We start from the raw sequence: 17,356 nt of genomic DNA, 5'->3' as shown, positions 1-17,356 counted from the left end.
TGAAATATTAGCATTAAATCCTGACATTAAACTTCAATATTTCCCACTGAAGTTTTAAAAATGTAAATGAACACAAGTAAGCTTTTATAAATCTGTTCTAAACTTTGATATAGTAATATTGGTATAACACTTATTATTTAGAATTGGCAACTAAGTGTTTGGAACTGCATCATGAAATATTAGCATTAAATCCTGACATTAAACTTCAATATTTCCCACTGAAGTTTTAAAAATGCTTAATATCTCATTAAAAAGAAATCAGAATGCCATCAGCTAAAAACAATTTCAAAACTCTACATGCTACTATTGCTTTGTAAGAGAACTGCTAGTATCATAAACTTTAAAATCGTTGTATGGATTATCTTCATGTTGTGCTAAAATTATCCAGGTATGCCACTCTAATATTAACTTCAGAGCTCATATTCTACAACTTCTTATATCTGAATCAACATTAGGAGATTCTTTCAGAACTCTTTGTAAAAAGCTATCCTTTCAAAATTCTAAAACATTAAATCTCTTCCTCCACGATAGTAAAATTATTTCTGTGTAAAAACATTAACGTATAAAAACAAAAACAACTCATTTTCTGTTGTCTTTGTTTCTTAAAAGTTGAACTATATAACTATCGCAAACTAGGAATGTCTACTTCCGTTGTTCTCCTAGTCTTAAAATAGCTGTAAGAGTTGATAAAAGGTTATTAAACACAAGCATAAGGATGGAAAGAATAAAGCAATAAAGCAATCTGGTCAAACCCATCCCACTACTCCATGTCTTGGGCATTCAAAAATCAGTGAGAAAAATAAGAGCAAAATAACACTTTTTAACATTAGTTTGGAATCAGAGAAAGCTTTGAAAATCACACTAAATAATTAGCTAATTTTTAAAATGTTATTGTGATTCTGACTACTTTTAATGCTACTTGGCTTCAAATGTTGCCCTTTAACTATACTAGCTTATCTTTCCAATCTACTGTCAATAATTCCCAATACAGCAATTACATCTTATATCAAGTTTCAACGTCAATCCAATTGACATTTGTAGTGGTGAATTCTGGGTTCTTTCAGCGTGACAGAGAAAAGGTTATGGAAACAGACCAACGATTTTTGCTATAGGTGAGGACAGGCACTGGCAGGAAGTATTGAGTCCAGTCATGTACTTCTGCAGATACAGTGATACAAATATGCTGTGGTTCGTATGTACGTACATGGGGTGAGCGGCTCCCGGGCGGCTTCCTGATTTGCCGGGATCCTGGTTTGATTGCCCTCTTTTGGGAGTGGGAGGGTTGTCCCAGGACTCTGAGAAGCCGATCTGGAACTCCTCAGCGGGCCATGCGGCTAGAGTGGGGGAGGAGCTAGGAGGATCCGGGCGGGGCCTGAGCTTCTTAACCCAGGGGTAGCCATGATGCCCGGAGGGCTCAGGTCCCCCGCCACGATTCCAGCCTAGCACAGCCAAGCTTACCACCACCACGTACATACGTACATGGGGTGAGCAGCTCCCAGTGCGCCACTTGGCGCCAGGCTGTGCCTGCTGGCCGCCCGGCCAGGAAGTTCTGGAATTTGGTTTCTTTGATATGCTACATGAGTCGCTCTATGCTGAACCCACAGTTCTCTGAGAATGTGTATTAGTCCTTAAGATTCTCAATGGCAGTAAATCTTCCTCTGAAGAACCTGTAGTCACTTTATAGTGCAGATTGCTAACACCAGTTCATTCAAAAGGCAAAATTCCGGGCTTGTCCAGCAGGATACCCCATTACCTGATAGGATAAGGGATCAGCAGAGGGGTCACAGAAGGCAGGACTATGACATTGACTGGCATTCGAGAACCATACTCGGGGCTAGAATGTGTCAGGTATGTGTGGACCAATCCCCTGGAAACTCTGACCCCACTGGATGGTTTAGAAGGGCCGTTGGAGTCTATGCAGGAGGCATGACAGACTATGGAGCGTGCTGGGCTGACCCAGAGCAACCTCTGGCATACTTAACACTGGCTGGGAACAGGCCTGGTTGGGGAGCTTGGGGGAGGCCTTGGCTGGGTGGAGCTTACCACTAAGGGGCGCAGGAACTAGAAGGGGGCTGAGTTCTGATCGGGTCACAGTTCTAATCCCTTGGCACAAATATGGATTCGGAATTGACGCACCGTGCCGGGTTAGACAGCAGCACAGTTTGGTGCTCTGGAGGACCAGGATAGATGTGGGATGGGCTCAGCTAGGTTTCAACCCCAACTGAGCCATATATGAGCTATATGTGGGTACGGACGAGCCGTGGCTGGGCTGAAACTCTTAACAGCAGGAACCATAATGGGTCGAAGAGTGGTGCTGGCCCAAGGAACTGCTGGTATGCGTGAAGCCTGACACCAGGAAAGGTTGGATGGAAGAATCTGAACAGTTCCTCTGACAGGACACTGACCCTACAAATAAACGCAGGAAGCATGGAGGTAAACAATCCAGAAGAGGCTTTGGAAAGTGACCCACTGGCATACATTTGACTCAGGTTGGGGGCAGACCAGGCTGAGTCAGTTCACGTCATCCACTGGCAAGTCCGAGTGCTGGAATTGTGTGGGGGCCTGGCCAGGTTTGGTTGCGATAAAAAACAGTACAAAACACAAAATGCCAAGGCAAAATGGCCTGTGCCAGTAGGGAATGCAGCACCCAACCAGCACACCTCCCACTGGTTTAGGTGAGGGACTAGTGTGTGATGGGCAGAGCCGGGGAGAGCTGCAATACTCATTGGTTCCAATGGAGGTCGGGGCTCAGAATAGATGCAACCTAGGGGTTATAACCACCAGCTGATCAGAGTGATGGACTGTGGCGGGCACTGTGCTTACTAGTAGTACATGTAGGAGCCTGGACTGGGAACGCCTCAAAGTTTCTTTGGTGATTCCCCTGAACAAAATGGAGGAATCAAAACATTAACCAAGAAAAGATGGAAGGTGGAGTAGATCAATCAACCACCTCAACTATATGCTTGCAGCGGAAAACTGGACAAAGGGAAACTCTAAGATGGACTATGTCAATCAGTGGACTCTGCACCAGTCTCATCGTATCTGGACTGTTGCTGATGATATGTTGGAGCTTCTAATTGATTGAGGTGACGCTCTGCTGGCTCTGCCTTCAAACCTGAGAGGGCCTCCCTAAGAGACCGTTGAACTTGACTGGACAGTGGGATGCTGGACTCTGTATGGTGTGAGCTTGTAATTAGGGAATCCCAACGGAACCTGAGCTGTGGTTATGCATCAAGGTGAAGGAATTCACCATGGGGGAAGGGTTTGGGGTGATGGGGGGAGAATCCCAGTACCTATGAAATTGTGTCATGTAATACAATGTAATTAATGAATAAAAAAAATATGCTGTGGTAGGGTCAAACAGACGTCTTATCTTGAATATAGTGGTCCTACTGTAGATTCTCACAGAAAGCACAGCTCAGATTCTGTTTTTCCTCTGGGAATCCCCTATCCCCTCTCCCTTTTCTAAACTTTTTTTTTTTTTTTAAATTAGAAATTCAGATATACAGAGAGAAGGAGAGAGAAGAACTTCCATCCTATGATTCACTCCCCAAGCAGCCCCCAGGGCCAGAGCTGTGCTGTCCTGAAGTGAGGAGCCAGGAACTTCCTCTGGATCTCCCTTGCAGGTGCAGGGTCCCAAGGCTTTCGGCTGTCCTCGACTGCTTTCCCAGGTCACAAGCAGGGAGCTGGATGGGAAGCAGGGCCACCAGGATTAGAACTGGTGCCCATATGGGATCCCGGGGCATGCAAGGCAAGGACTCTGACTGCTAGGCTACAACGCTGGGCCCTCGAATCCCTTTTTAATCATCACAAATGAAACCTGCTAATTTCTCTTCTCAACCATCTCAGCACACAGTGGAGCACAGTGCAATCAAGATTACACAGTCTAAAGCCAAAGAGCTAAGGGTTAATAACAGTGCAATTCCAGATAACTTGGTCCTTATGTTCTCAGTTCCTCTGTCATACATAGTAATTACCATGGATCTTTCTCATAGACCTGTTATAATACTAAATGAATTGATGTATACAATGGGCTTTCAAAAATGTCTGAGGCTGACCTTGTGGCAGAGTAGCTTAAGTTGCTCCCTCTAATGCTGGCATACCACTTCTGAATGCTAATTTATGTCTCGGTTGCTCTGCTCTCCACCTTGCTCCCTGCTGATGCACCAAGGCAAGCAGGAAGACAGGCCAATTACCTGATCTTGCAAGCCTCATGGGAGACCATGACGAAGGCCTTGGCCTTGGCCTGATCCAGTCCAGCTATGCCATTTCAAGACTGAAATGGTGTATGAAAGATGCCTCTATCTCTTCTCGTCACTGTTTCAAATAATAAAACCTTTAAAGTCTGATAAATGGTTACTATTCAATAATATTGTCTGCTTTATTATTATACCATCACATATATAATAATTTATAGTGCTTTGAATTTTTTTTACTATTCATTTAGCATGTAATTAAGTGAAAGGCATGCAATGTCTTATATTTTACTTCCACTGCATTATACTAACCAGCAGCTATCATTTAACATTATGGTATTAATTGAATATCAGCTTCCCATCATTGTATTTCTTGCCTTTGCTCAGAAAGTCAGATAATAGTACATCCAGATTGCTGATCTTTAATTAAGATATCTATATAACATCTGAAAGAATTATTATTCCCACTACGAATTTTTTGTTAACTGCTAATATTTAAAATTAAAAAACTCATAGCATAAAAGTAATATTGATTTTGACAGTATAGTTTATTACTACTAAAAAACTGGTATCCATATACATTCATGGATGCTTCTACTTTTTAAAAATTACATTACATACTTCTTATTTCACAGGCTAACGCAAAAGTAAAATACTAGTTTGTAAGGCCCTCTTTAAAAAAAATACAGTAACAGTTATCATTGATGACAGCAAAACTAGGGAAGATGATTATTCATCTGTTTCTAAATACTCTACTTATTTTATACTGCTCAGAATTCAAGCTTCTTGAATTTACCTTAACAGTACTATCAAATTTGCAACCACAAATTTTTGTGTTGCCCCTTTTCATTATCTCCTCCTGGAAAATCTACTAAATGAATGCACAGATTCATACTGTTATATGCTATTTAGTCTATACGTAAAATTTTATTTATTTATCTTAAAGATTGAGAGAAAAATACAGAGAGAAACACCCACAGATGGGTAGAGGGAGAGAGAAGGAAAGAGAGAGGCAGACCATTTCCTTAACACCAAGTGCTGAGTCAGGCTGAAGCTTGGAACTTAATTCTGGTCTCCCTCACTGGGGGCAGGGACCTGATGGGTAGAGTCATCACTTGCCAACCCCAAGGGTATATGCCAGCAGGACCAGCATGGAGAACACAGTAACGATTTTACCTCATAAATTCTGATTACGAATGTGAATGTTCCAGTTAGTTATGAAACCAGTAGTTCAAATGCCTTTCCCTCCACATACCTCATTATGATGCATTTGGAACTCGTTTCAGCTGTATGCAAAAATATTCTTCCCTGATAAAAGAAAATCTAATTCCAAGTATAAACTATTTCATTTTCCTGTGGTAGACTACTGCTGCCCCAGGTAGTGTAAGTAACGAATTCACCTTGAATGGGTTAACTTTAACAGGCTTCATAATTCCACAGAGAAACATTTTTCAGATGTTTGTAGAAGATGGATAACAAAAAAAACTTGTCTGTCAAAGTTCAGAATTCTCCATGTTTCTATATTCTTTAAATGTAATCATAAAATTACTAAATACCTTTTCCAGTTTGTCTTCAGAACACATCATTTCAATTTGTTTATGGCACTGCTGCTGATAGAATGATTTGAGTTCATTTTCTTTTAGTAACATTTCCAATTTCAGATATTCTTGTCTAATTTCTTCTCGATTTTGGAACAAGCAGTTCAGAATTTCTTGAAATCTATGAAAAATAAAAACATCTAATCTTACTAATATTTTGATAAATTATACAAAATTTTCTTTAAAAATCCTGAATAAAATAGTAATATATGATATACATGTATATCACTGATAAATACAAAATAGTTTAGAATGATTATTTCCTATTATAGAAATATTTAGAAAGGGGCTTTCATTTTATTTCTAGTGTGTTAGGTTTCTTTTCCTCTCTTCCAAACATGATTATATTATTGAAAGATACAGGTGTCCTAAGTCGCTGGCACTACAAATACATTCTATTTTCTTATATTTATATCTACAGATAATATCAACTGCTTTGCAAAAACTATTTTATGTTCATATAGAAATGATAATATGTTGGATCTCTTTTATGTCAATTAACAAAATGCCAACAGCAATATGACATTGTGTGTTGTTCTGGTGTTGGAACACTATGAAGAAATCAGTAGGAGGCATAATTATATGGTGCCTCCGTTGTCCCCTAGGGAAAATGAATCTGTTTTTAGCTTCAGAATTTGTTATAGTGTAAACACAACATACGGTTAGGTACCCCCTACAGTCTGGCTAAGAGTCAACTGACAACTGCCAGGACCCAAAAACATTCAGGTTCACAATGTGGTGGACCCGGAAAAGCTGCTATAATGTGTTTCCTTCAAAGGATAATACAGGTTTAGAGAACTAAAGTTGATCACGTAGTATAGCTCTCCAAATGCCCAAACACTTCAAGTTCATTAACTGCTATGAAAACTCTAGAAGGAACCTATAGTACTGGACCTTCCAGAGGCCAACAAAAACTTCAGTAAAAATGGTATTTTAAGTTTATAAAAATATGTTTACACTTTTGAGTCACAGAGCAGCTCTAAGCTATGGAAACAGTATAAACAGTTACATGAGTGTACAGACAAAAACTTGAAAGAAGAATTAACCATGAAGCCTTTGAAATAAAATACATGCATTGAAAAATAAGTGTACTTGGGCCAGAAATTTTGATATATTTGTAAGGGTCTGCGGTAAAACCACTGCCAATTTACGTCACCAGTCCTTAATGAAATTCTATGGGGAATGAATATAAACCACAATACATTGACTTTCCTGCAATTCTGTCAAAGTTATAAATATTTCATAGAAAATATGTGCGGACATTGTGATTTCAGTGTATTGTATTACATCAACGCAAATGCCAGTAAATGAGTTGATAACTCATCGTTAGGTTACACTTAATCATGATTTCTTAGTTTTGCTGTATTTTTTTTTTTTAATTCAAGGACAAAGTTAAATATCTGTCAGTATGACAATTTCATGGTCTAGACTTAATTTACTTAGTGATGTTTACAGGTTAGGGCAGAAAGAAGAAAATTAATTTCATGAATTTCCAGGGAGTGATTTCTTTTAAGCTATGATTACCTCAAACACATTTTAAAATCCTAAGAGAAAGACTGACTAATAATAATTATTTTCTAATTATTAACACTGATGTTAACTAGAAAACAAAACTGTTCAAGCATTTTTAGGTGCTAAATAATGGGTTAAATCCTACATAATTTCTTTGGCAGGTCCATACGTTAAGTTTTAAAACTGTATTTTCTTGTTAACAATTGTATTTAATTTTAATGATTTCCATTTAAATATTATATTTCTAAGTAGCTTTAAAAATGACAAATTATTCTATGTTCTTGCTTTAGCTTCATCAAAATGTTATTTACTGTTATGGAAGACATGTTAAAGGTTCATGGCATTGGGGAGAATCCCAGTACCTATGAAACTATGTCACATAATACAATGTAATTAATGAATAAAAAAAAGTATACAAAAAAAAGGTCATGGCATTGAAAAACCATGTGCAACAGTATGACTGACAAAATATTTCTTTTAGGACAGTATCATTTTCAAGAGGAAATTACAAAAGTCATAGGTTATGCAATTTTATCATTACCTTATTTATAAATGCAAGCAAATAACTTACATATAGACATGTTTAAAGTTTTATTATTAGTTAAAAGGAAAAAAAATTAAAAGGAAAAAAATTAAAAGGAAAAAAAATCAAAGTAAATTATTTTTCAAGATTTGTTTTTATTTATTTGAAAGACAAAGCTACAGAGAGGGAGAACAAGAGAGACTGTCGGCTGGCTTACTCCTCAGATGGCTGCAGTAGCCAAACTTGAAGCCAGGAGCTCATTGTTAGTCTCCTATGTAAGTAGCAGGGCCAGAATCATGGCACTTGATTGAAAATGGAAAGGCAGGAACTCAAACCAGTATCCATATGATAAGGATGTGACTTATTCCTCTGGACCCCTAGGACAACCACCAAATAAATTCTTATTTTATAGCTCTGCCCATCTCCTGAATCAGTTTACCAGAGAGAAGTTAAAAATTAAGTTATCTGCTCCAGGAATGTTCACTTTCTGGAAGTTTTTAACAGGAAAGTATAACTGGTTAGGCAGTATTGGAAAATTGTATAAAAACTATCATCCTAATATTCAGAAACTAGTGACTTTTTAATTTTCAAGAACTCTGAGTTAAGACATATTGGGTTGCATAAGGACTCCTACATTTTACTAAAAATAAAATATTCAAAACCAATAACATGTCAGACTTTAAAGCTTTCTTTGGGGGCTGGTGCCATGGCTCAACAGGCTAATCATCTACCTGCAAGCATAGCACCCCATATGGACACCTGGTTCATGTCTCAGCTCCTCTATTTTCCATCCAGGTCCCTACTTCGACCTATGGCCAGCAAGGGCAATGTCCGTACGTAGGTCCCTTCACCTACCAGAGACACCTGGAAGAGGCTCCTGGCTTCTGCTAAGCTGAACTTCCAGCCACTGCAGCTATCTGGGGAGTTTTTAGGGGACGGAAGACCTTTCTTTTTTTGTCTTTTATTCTCTCATTAAATCTATCTTTCCAATAAAAGTAAAGAAATTAAAAAAAAAGCTCTCTTTGATGGTAGTAAATAAGAAGAAATCACCTTTACTGAAGTTGCTTTCAAAAAGACAAAAAAGTATGAAAAAAATATGAAATCAAAAGTAATAGAACAGCAATTTTATGTTGAAATGTGTTGTTAGGGAGAATTAACAGAAAATGATTCCATCACATTAGAAAATTTTGCATTTAAATAGTTTTTGCATTACAGCAATATAAAGGTCAAACTTATAGCACAGAAAAACTGATTTTTACCAGTAGTTATATTACTGTGGTAACTACTGTTTAAGATGTGTGCAAAGTAGCACACATCTTAAATATGGGAACACAAGGATTTAAGACTAGAGAAATGTGTTCTTTCTTAAACTCATCTATAATAAACATTATCTTCCTAAATCTGAAAGAGTTGCTATACAGGAATTAATTTGGGTCTAAAAATCATCAGAATGTACAAACAGTATTTGAAAGTTAACTAAATGTTATTTTGGCATATGAGGTCAATTAAAAGAAAAATACTTTCAAATCAAAATTTTATATTTCAAACAAAACATCAATTTCGAAGTACAACTGTAAAATGTCATTGGAGTTTGATCTAGGGTGAAAGCCACTACTAATGAGAATCTTCATTTTTCTTATGAATACCAAATTATTTTCAATAATAGAGTTCCAAAATAGTATGAATAACCATTGGTTTAAGTATGGTTGATTTCTCTTGTTAGTAATAGGCAATCGGTCAGCTCCAGAGAATGTCAAGTGTAACCTCACTACACTGTAGTCACAGCTGAACAGGTCTCTAAGAGGCTTTAACATCCAGAGGCTTAGAATGTTTTTAGATTCCCTAAGAATAGAGGATATAGATCTTCTGTACACAAAAACTCTGTATCAGTGGATTTATGTAATTGTAGACTCACAAAACAACATCAACAAAATCTTGTTGTGTTATTAAACACATACAGATTTTCCTTGTCATTATTCCCTAAATAATACACAAAATATTTACAGACCATTTACTTAGAATGAGTACTCCAGACACAACTTAAGAGCACATTAGAGGGTTGGTGCATGTTACATGCAAATGATGCATCACTTAATATTAGGGACTTGAGCATCAATACATTTTTGTATTCATGGGAGGTACTGGAACTAATTTTGGGAAGATACACAGGAACAACTCTACTGATCACTTCCCTTTGATTCAGGAATTCCTAATTGCATCCCTAGACCTACTCAACATTAAAACTTTGTGACTTGGTGTCCCAATAGGTCAAAATGGAAAACTGACACCTGCTTCAGATAAAAATTACTTTGAGTAGTAAGTTATTGACTGCCTTATTCTCATTTACTTGCTACAAAGTTTACTGGGAACTGACCAGAATTCTGTATTAATTTATATCACTAAGAGAGATCTCTTAAACTCCATCAGTGCTAGAGTTATATATTGTCAACAAAATGAACAGCAAATTTACATGTACTATAGAAATATTGATACGAGAAGAAAAATGAGTAGGAATAGAGACCTAACTTCACAGATGACATAATCGGCTTTATTTTCTATTCATTATGCATAAACCATGGTTCGCCTCACCATCTGTAAAACCGTAACTAAAAAGATATGATTTTCAATGTGCAAAACATAAAAAGCCACCAGGAACTTTCTGTATTCAGTTTGCTCAGTGTGTGCAACATATAACAAGTGATGGTAACATAAAATATCTGGCTAAAAAGTGAGAGAATATATTCCTCAAAATAGGATTTCTTACGTCATTTTTACCTTTCAAATTCTTTTTCCTGAGGATTTGAAGTCATTAAGTTTGCTTTGCCACTTTCATCATTAAAGGCTTTCTGTTCTTCATAGGCTTTTAGTTTTTCTTTTAACATTAAAATCTAATAGAAAATGCCAAAGTACAAGTTATTTATTTTCACTTTATATGGAAACAAAAAAAAATTTTAGCCGTGAAAAATAACTGAATAAAGCAAATTTCAATTTTAATAGGGAAATAATAAGGAAATGAGGGAATATTAGCTTAACAATGTAAACAGTACACATACCTCTGCCTTCTGCTCATTACATATCTTCACATATTGAGATATATGATTATCCAGGTTAAGAACATTGCTCTTCAACTGTTAAAGGATACAAATTGTGATTGTGTATATTGACATGATAATCACATACTAATATATATGATCAAAATGACTGTATCTTCACTATTCAAACTATGAGTTCAGAAATGGTGACATTATGATTACAGACAATTATAGATCATGCTAATTTTCTGCCACTGTCTATACCTACACTGCCAGGATACAATTAAACAGAATGATGGATTTATGCTTTTTGTGGAAGGATTATACTATTGTAATAATATAGGAGAAATTATTCCAGAGAGGGGAGAATTCCTGAGTCTACGGAGCTGTATCACAAAATAAATCATTTAAATTGATTTATCCATGAAAGAAAGAAACACTGAAGAGAGACAGATTGAGAACTCCCATTCACTGCCTCATTTCTGACAATGTCTAGGGTGGAACCAGGACTTGGGAACTCAATCCAGGCTTTCAAATAGGGTGGTAGGTACTCTTTGCTTCTGCAAAAGAAAAGCTGGACTCAAGACAAAGAGCCAGAAACAACCCAGGTGCTCAGAGTTGTGATTCTGATACGTTAACCTCTAGATTAAATACCTAAAATATTCTATACCTTTGTAATCATCTTGTCATTTCAGGAGCTATACATAGATTGGTATATCACCGTGAAAAGAACTATATCTTTTAGTAAGATGGGTATTTTGGAAAGCAGTTTAAACAAAGCTTGGGAGGCTGCTATCACATAGTGGAGTGCTTGGGATCAAGTCCAGGCTCAGCTTCTGATTCCAGTATCTTGCTAATGTGCACCTTGGGAGGCAACTGATACGAATTCACGTAGGTAGGTCCTTGCTAGCATTGTAGAAGACTTGGACAGAATTCTGGGCCCCTGGTTTCTACGTGGTCTAGCTTTGGCTCTTGTGGGAAGAGTTGGGAGTGAATAAGCAGATAGATCTGTTTCTTTTTGTCACTCTGTTGGTCTCTCTTTGCTTTTCAAATAAAAATACATTTTAAAAACTAGATAGAAAAAGACTTTAACAACAAAACAAGGTATTCTGCTTTATAGCTGGAAGAAGTAAGTTATGGAGAGATTAACTAACATGTGTAGAGTTGTCAGGTAGAACATCTCATGCTCTGCTACAACAGAAATCAAATTTGGATTTTTCTGACTGATCACTCAAGGGTACCATCAAAAGAACAAAAGTTGAAAAGTAAATAAAGCCATCTTAGCACTCCAAGACTTACTAGTAGTATCTATCATAGATAATCAGGAAGCTTAATGTTCTGTCTAACATACAATTAACAGGTTAGTGAAAATGTTTTTACCCTGGGCTGTGCAGCTCAGTAGAATTTCATTGGGATTATAAAACTAGCATGCATTCAGTAGTCTCAAAACGAAGGCAAAGTAAACATACTTACAGATGACTTAATATCTTTTGCACGGTAAGCATACTTAAGAGTGTTGTATGTGTCATCGTAGAATAAAGAGGAAGGACTAACGGCAGCTATCATTATAGTTTGACAGTTTCCTCCAAGAGAATCCTTTAACAAGCGAGTAAGCTTACTATTTCTGTAAGGAATATGCTGATTCTTTCTCTGAAAGAACAGAAAAAGAATTCTTATGTCATTTTCCACATTTAAATGCAAACTTGCCACCCTTTCACTATAAGAACTTAGACTTTGTCCAACTTTGCCCAGGTTTATGATGTAATTGATAAAATGATGATAAAACGCATAGGGGTATTCAGTAAATATATAAAACAAGTATGCTCTTCAAAAATTATATCTCCATTGAGTATGAACTTGAATTTAAAATAAATAATGCACCAATATTGGTTGTTAGTTTTAACAACCAATCTAAGAACAAAATCTAAGAAAACCAATCAGAAGAAAACAAATGGGGGACCAGTGTGGTAGCCTAGTGCCCAAATCCTCGCCTTGCACATGCCAGGATCCAATATGGGCAAGTGTTTGTATCCTAGCTGCTCCACCTCCCTGTTTGTGGCCTGGGAAAGCAGTAGAGGATGACCCAATGTTTTGGGACTTTCTAATAAAAATAAATAAATCTTTATTAAAAAGCAAACAAGCAAACAAAAAAAAAAGGGAATCTGGAAGATTACATTTCATAACACCTATCTGTATTACATGAATAAGTATTCTGCATATCTAAGATGAACTAAAAATATAATGTCTAAAAAATAAAAACAAAACAAAAAGTAAAAAATAAATAAATAGGGTGTTAAGATATTTCACTTGGAATTACAAGAGTTCAAGAAGAATTTGTCAGAACACAGCATTGTGAGGAAACTATAATCTACTATATATTATTGAAAAAATAGAAGAAAGAAGATTCAAATTGATCATCATAAAACAATGTTAAAAGTAAATTGTTGACTAACCTGTTTTGACCACCACACATTTAATGAAATAGTATACTGAAGCCCACAAATATGCAGTTCAATCAGTATTATTGTTAGCAAAAAGTTCAAAAAAATTATTTAAAGATATAGCTTTGATTTTGAAAAAATAAAGAACTCTCTCAAAATATAAAACTTCACTATGAAAATAGATTCATTATGATAAGGCAAAAGCAACTGCAGGTTACCCATTGTATATCTTTCATTTTATGAAAAAGAAACAGAAGTTAAGCAAAACATGAAATGATTTGCCTCAGGTCACACGCTTATAAATCACAGACACAGAAATAGCCTTGGTTCCCCAACTCACAGCAATGACTTCTGACCAATCTTCTCCTGTGCAGACTTTCCCAAATAACATGGAATATGAAAGTTACTAAAATGATCATATATGTACAAACACGCATTAAACCATGAACCATAGTATTTAAGGTAAAAGTGTATGAATGGCTTACATTTTCAAAATAAAAAAATGCTTATAAAAATCAGTCCTTACATTATGCGTCATTTTTGAAAGTTTAAGTCAGAATTAAAGAAAAAATTACTTTTGCAATCTTCATCTGATTTCAGCAACTGATTTTAAAATGATTCTTTCAATCATTTGATATACTTTATCTGGATCAAAATGTTTAGTAGTAATTTTCCTAAAGCTCTGAAACCTGTTTTACCTTATCATAGCCTAATTTTTAAAGAAAGATATTACTTTTACAAGTATTTAAGTAGCAATATATGCTGCCTTAGTGACGAACTTGATATATTTAAAATATTTTGAAATGCCCTCAAAGCACCTAAGAAATATTATTCCTTCATTTGATTTTCTTTTAGGCTCCAACACTTAACATTTAACCTAATTCCATAGCATAAAATACTAACTAGAAGAAAATTCAGTTTTTCTAAAAATTTCTTTAAAAAAGGTTTTATTTATTTTTATTGGAAAGGCAAAACAGGTATACAGAGAGGAGAGGGAGAAAGAAAGAGCTTCTGCTCACTCCTGAAATGGTTGCAAATGCTGGAGTTGAGCTGATCTGAAACCAGCAGCCAGGAACTTCTGGGCCTTTTCACTTGGATGTAGGGTTCCAAAGCTTTGGATCATTCTCTACTGCTTTCCAAGGCTACAAACAGGGAACTAGATGGGAAATGGAGCAGCTGGGATATGAACTGGTGGCCCAACGGGATCTTGCTGCTTGCAAGTTGAGGATTTAGAAATTGAGTCATCATGCTGGGCCCTCTCAAATTTCTTTTGTCTGCATGCCAATTCAGATATTGAATCTGATCATTAATGATCATTTCATACACTAAGACCCAGCACTGTGATGCGGTGGGTTCAGTCATAGCCTGTTAAATCAGCACCCTATAGAGTGTCATCTGGAGTTACAGCTATTCTGCTTCAGTTACAGCTATTCTGTTGCAGTGCCTGGGAAGGCAGTAGAAGACAGTCCACATAAATGGGCACCTGCCACTCAAGTGGAAGATCAGGAAGGAGTTCTTAGCTCCCAACTTCAGCTTGACCCAGTACTGAATGTTGCAGATGAACACTATGTTAGCTTAACCTTTCTAATTAAAAAATCTTGAAATAAAACAAAAAACTCTTACTAAGCTTAAAGTAATTCATAACAATGTAATATAAACTCAATTATCCATCTAATGCTTGCCAATTTTCATATCAAATTTGGATTGAGATGGAAAATTAAAAAAAGAAGAAAAATCGGATCTATGTGGACTTTGATTTGTAAATAGACATGATTGATGTTTTTGAATTTTGACTTGATAGGTCTTTAAAACAAAATTAAATGAACTTGTATCTTTCTAGATGTACTGTTTCAGTATTTCAACCTATTTAATAAATAAACACAGAGTACCTACCTTTGTGTCCGTTAAGGCATTAATGACATTTCCAAGAGCTAAAAGTGATCTATTAATATTTGTGCCTTCCACAAAACGGGTCCCTTTAGCACTGGTAGCAGTGGCACGCTCAGATCCTGCCAGGTCTATTAGAGACATCTTGGCAATTCGAACATTTTGATTGATGCTTGCTGTCTTGTCTTGCTGTCGCAAATAAATCTTTTTTACAGGAGATTAAAGAAAAATTAGAGTAAATTTAACAATATTAGAAGAAGAATAAAGACTATTTGTAAAAGATCACTAAAAATGAACAGAGTATAATATTAATTATTAGCAGCTACCAGAATTGAAAAAAAATTGAAAATTTCTTATATTAATGGCAGGAGAAATAACTCTTGACTTATTAAAAGGTTAAAGTAACAGTTGTTTGCATTCTGGTATACCTTAAACCAGAATATGGAATTGTTAGGGTTGATGACAGAGAGGATAGGTCCAACATAAACACTGTTTCCAATAGAAAACAAAGGTGGGCTCATCATGTCTTGCATGTCTCCAGCTAGTGACCAAAAAAAAGGAAAGCTTAATTGGAATGTTTACGTGCACTGAAGAGTGAATTTGTTTTAATCATTCAAGTATTGTGTGTTTTTATGATTAAGAAGTCATTATATACAATCTAGTAATGAAGTATCTTTGTCATTTTCAAAGCCACAGTAGAATAAAAGATAATTCAAATATTTAAGTGACTTTGTAGCAGTTTAAGTAAAATGAAATAGGCAGTAAAACTCAAAGAGGTTAGAAGGTTAACCTACTATTCACAAGAAAACCCTCTTTTTAAAGCCCTGTGGAAAGGATGATCCAATAATTTTCAATATCACTCGAACATCTTTTTTTCTCAAATCTATTAATAAACTGACAAGAAAAGATTAATGAAATTTTGCTGACTGAAAATTACTCGAATGATTGATTTCAATATTCATGCTTCTAAATGCAATAATTTTTTATAAAGTGATATTCAAATAGCATAATTCAGACAGAAACTTCATATAATCATTTAGATTGTAAGAAGTGTAGAAATCATAAACAGTAACAGATACTAACCTGTACTTTAGTTCTATCTGGAATTGTAGTATTAAAAATTACCCCATCAACAGAATCACACATACATCCCTAACAAATGTTACTTGCATGGTTTGTATAGTAAAATGTTTTCAAAAAAGTGAATTAATATCTTCCCAATTGATTGGGTCTATCAATCTTGAATCAGAGAGAAATCACAGTATGAATGTAAAAACACAAACTGGAAGTATTAATATCTACATCAATTAAAACGAACGCTAACATTTTACATTTTCACAAAGGTAATATAATTTTTATTTTTGACTTATGTCAGCTCAATTCTAAATAATTCTGGTGACAGAATCTTTTCAAGGCAATACAGAAGCAGACAAGTACATAGATGCACCACTTCTGTTTTCCCCCCAGCTAAAAGTCACGATCAATGATTGGTTTCATTTATCTAAAAGAAAAGTCATTATGCCCGGTGGTCTGTTACCTGGAAGACAGCATGAGAACGAGAAGATGTAGCATTTAAATCAGTGGGATGTTGCGTTCTGTTTCGATTGCCATTATCCAATAATTGCAAAATTTCTGCTGAGGATTTGGGCTAGCAGTGTTTAAGAAAAAGAGAAATACAGAAATTAGGAAAACTCCTAGGAAAAAACTTGAATTTTGCAATAAGCTTTCAACAAGTACGAATACTTTCATTATTCTTAAAAAATTTATTTCAAAGGCAGAGAGACAAAACTAGTTTCCATCCTACAGTTCACTTTCTGAGATGAACAGTCAGGCATGGGCCACTTAGAGGTCATGAATTAGAGCCAGGAACTCAATCTGGGCCTGCCACATGGAGTGGCCAAAGTCCTGCTACTTGAGCCACCACCTGTTGGAATGGGGGAACGGAGCTGGGACTCAAAGTAAGGTATTCTTTTGAGATGTGGGTATTCTGAGTGTCATGTTATCTGCTCTGCCAAACAAAAGTCCAAGACGACCTTTAAAAAAGGTTCTCTATGATGCCCAGCACAGTGGCCTAGCAGCTAAAGTCCTTCCTTGAAAGTGCCAGGATTCCATTTGGGTGCCAGTTCTAATGCCGCCAGCCGCGCTTTCCATCTAGTCCCCCTGCTTG

At 36.1% G+C, this 17,356-nt stretch overlaps 1 protein-coding gene across 5 annotated transcripts in view; it reads right to left on the bottom strand.

The window, feature by feature from the left end:
• Positions 1-17,356, bottom strand: part of KIF18A (kinesin family member 18A) — a 68,899-nt gene that overhangs the window by 38,433 nt on the left and 13,110 nt on the right. For 4 of the 5 annotated variants that reach the window (XM_058663244.1, XM_058663240.1, XM_058663242.1 and 1 more), the window contains exons 5-10: positions 16,727-16,837; positions 15,196-15,393; positions 12,335-12,511; positions 10,883-10,957; positions 10,605-10,717; positions 5,753-5,915 (exon numbers count right to left, since the gene is read on the bottom strand). In XM_058663244.1, the coding sequence (XP_058519227.1) occupies positions 5,753-5,915; positions 10,605-10,717; positions 10,883-10,957; positions 12,335-12,511; positions 15,196-15,393; positions 16,727-16,837 (837 nt within the window). The remainder of the gene's footprint in view (positions 1-5,752; positions 5,916-10,604; positions 10,718-10,882; positions 10,958-12,334; positions 12,512-15,195; positions 15,394-16,726; positions 16,838-17,356) is intronic. The other variant, XM_058663243.1, reaches the window with a different exon arrangement.

The sequence above is a fragment of the Ochotona princeps genome, chromosome 4 (assembly GCF_030435755.1).
Source record: "Ochotona princeps isolate mOchPri1 chromosome 4, mOchPri1.hap1, whole genome shotgun sequence".
In the NCBI taxonomy this organism is placed as follows: Eukaryota; Metazoa; Chordata; class Mammalia; order Lagomorpha; family Ochotonidae; genus Ochotona; species Ochotona princeps.
Note: the sequence above shows the minus strand (reverse complement) of the source record. Positions and strands in the feature narration are given on the sequence as shown.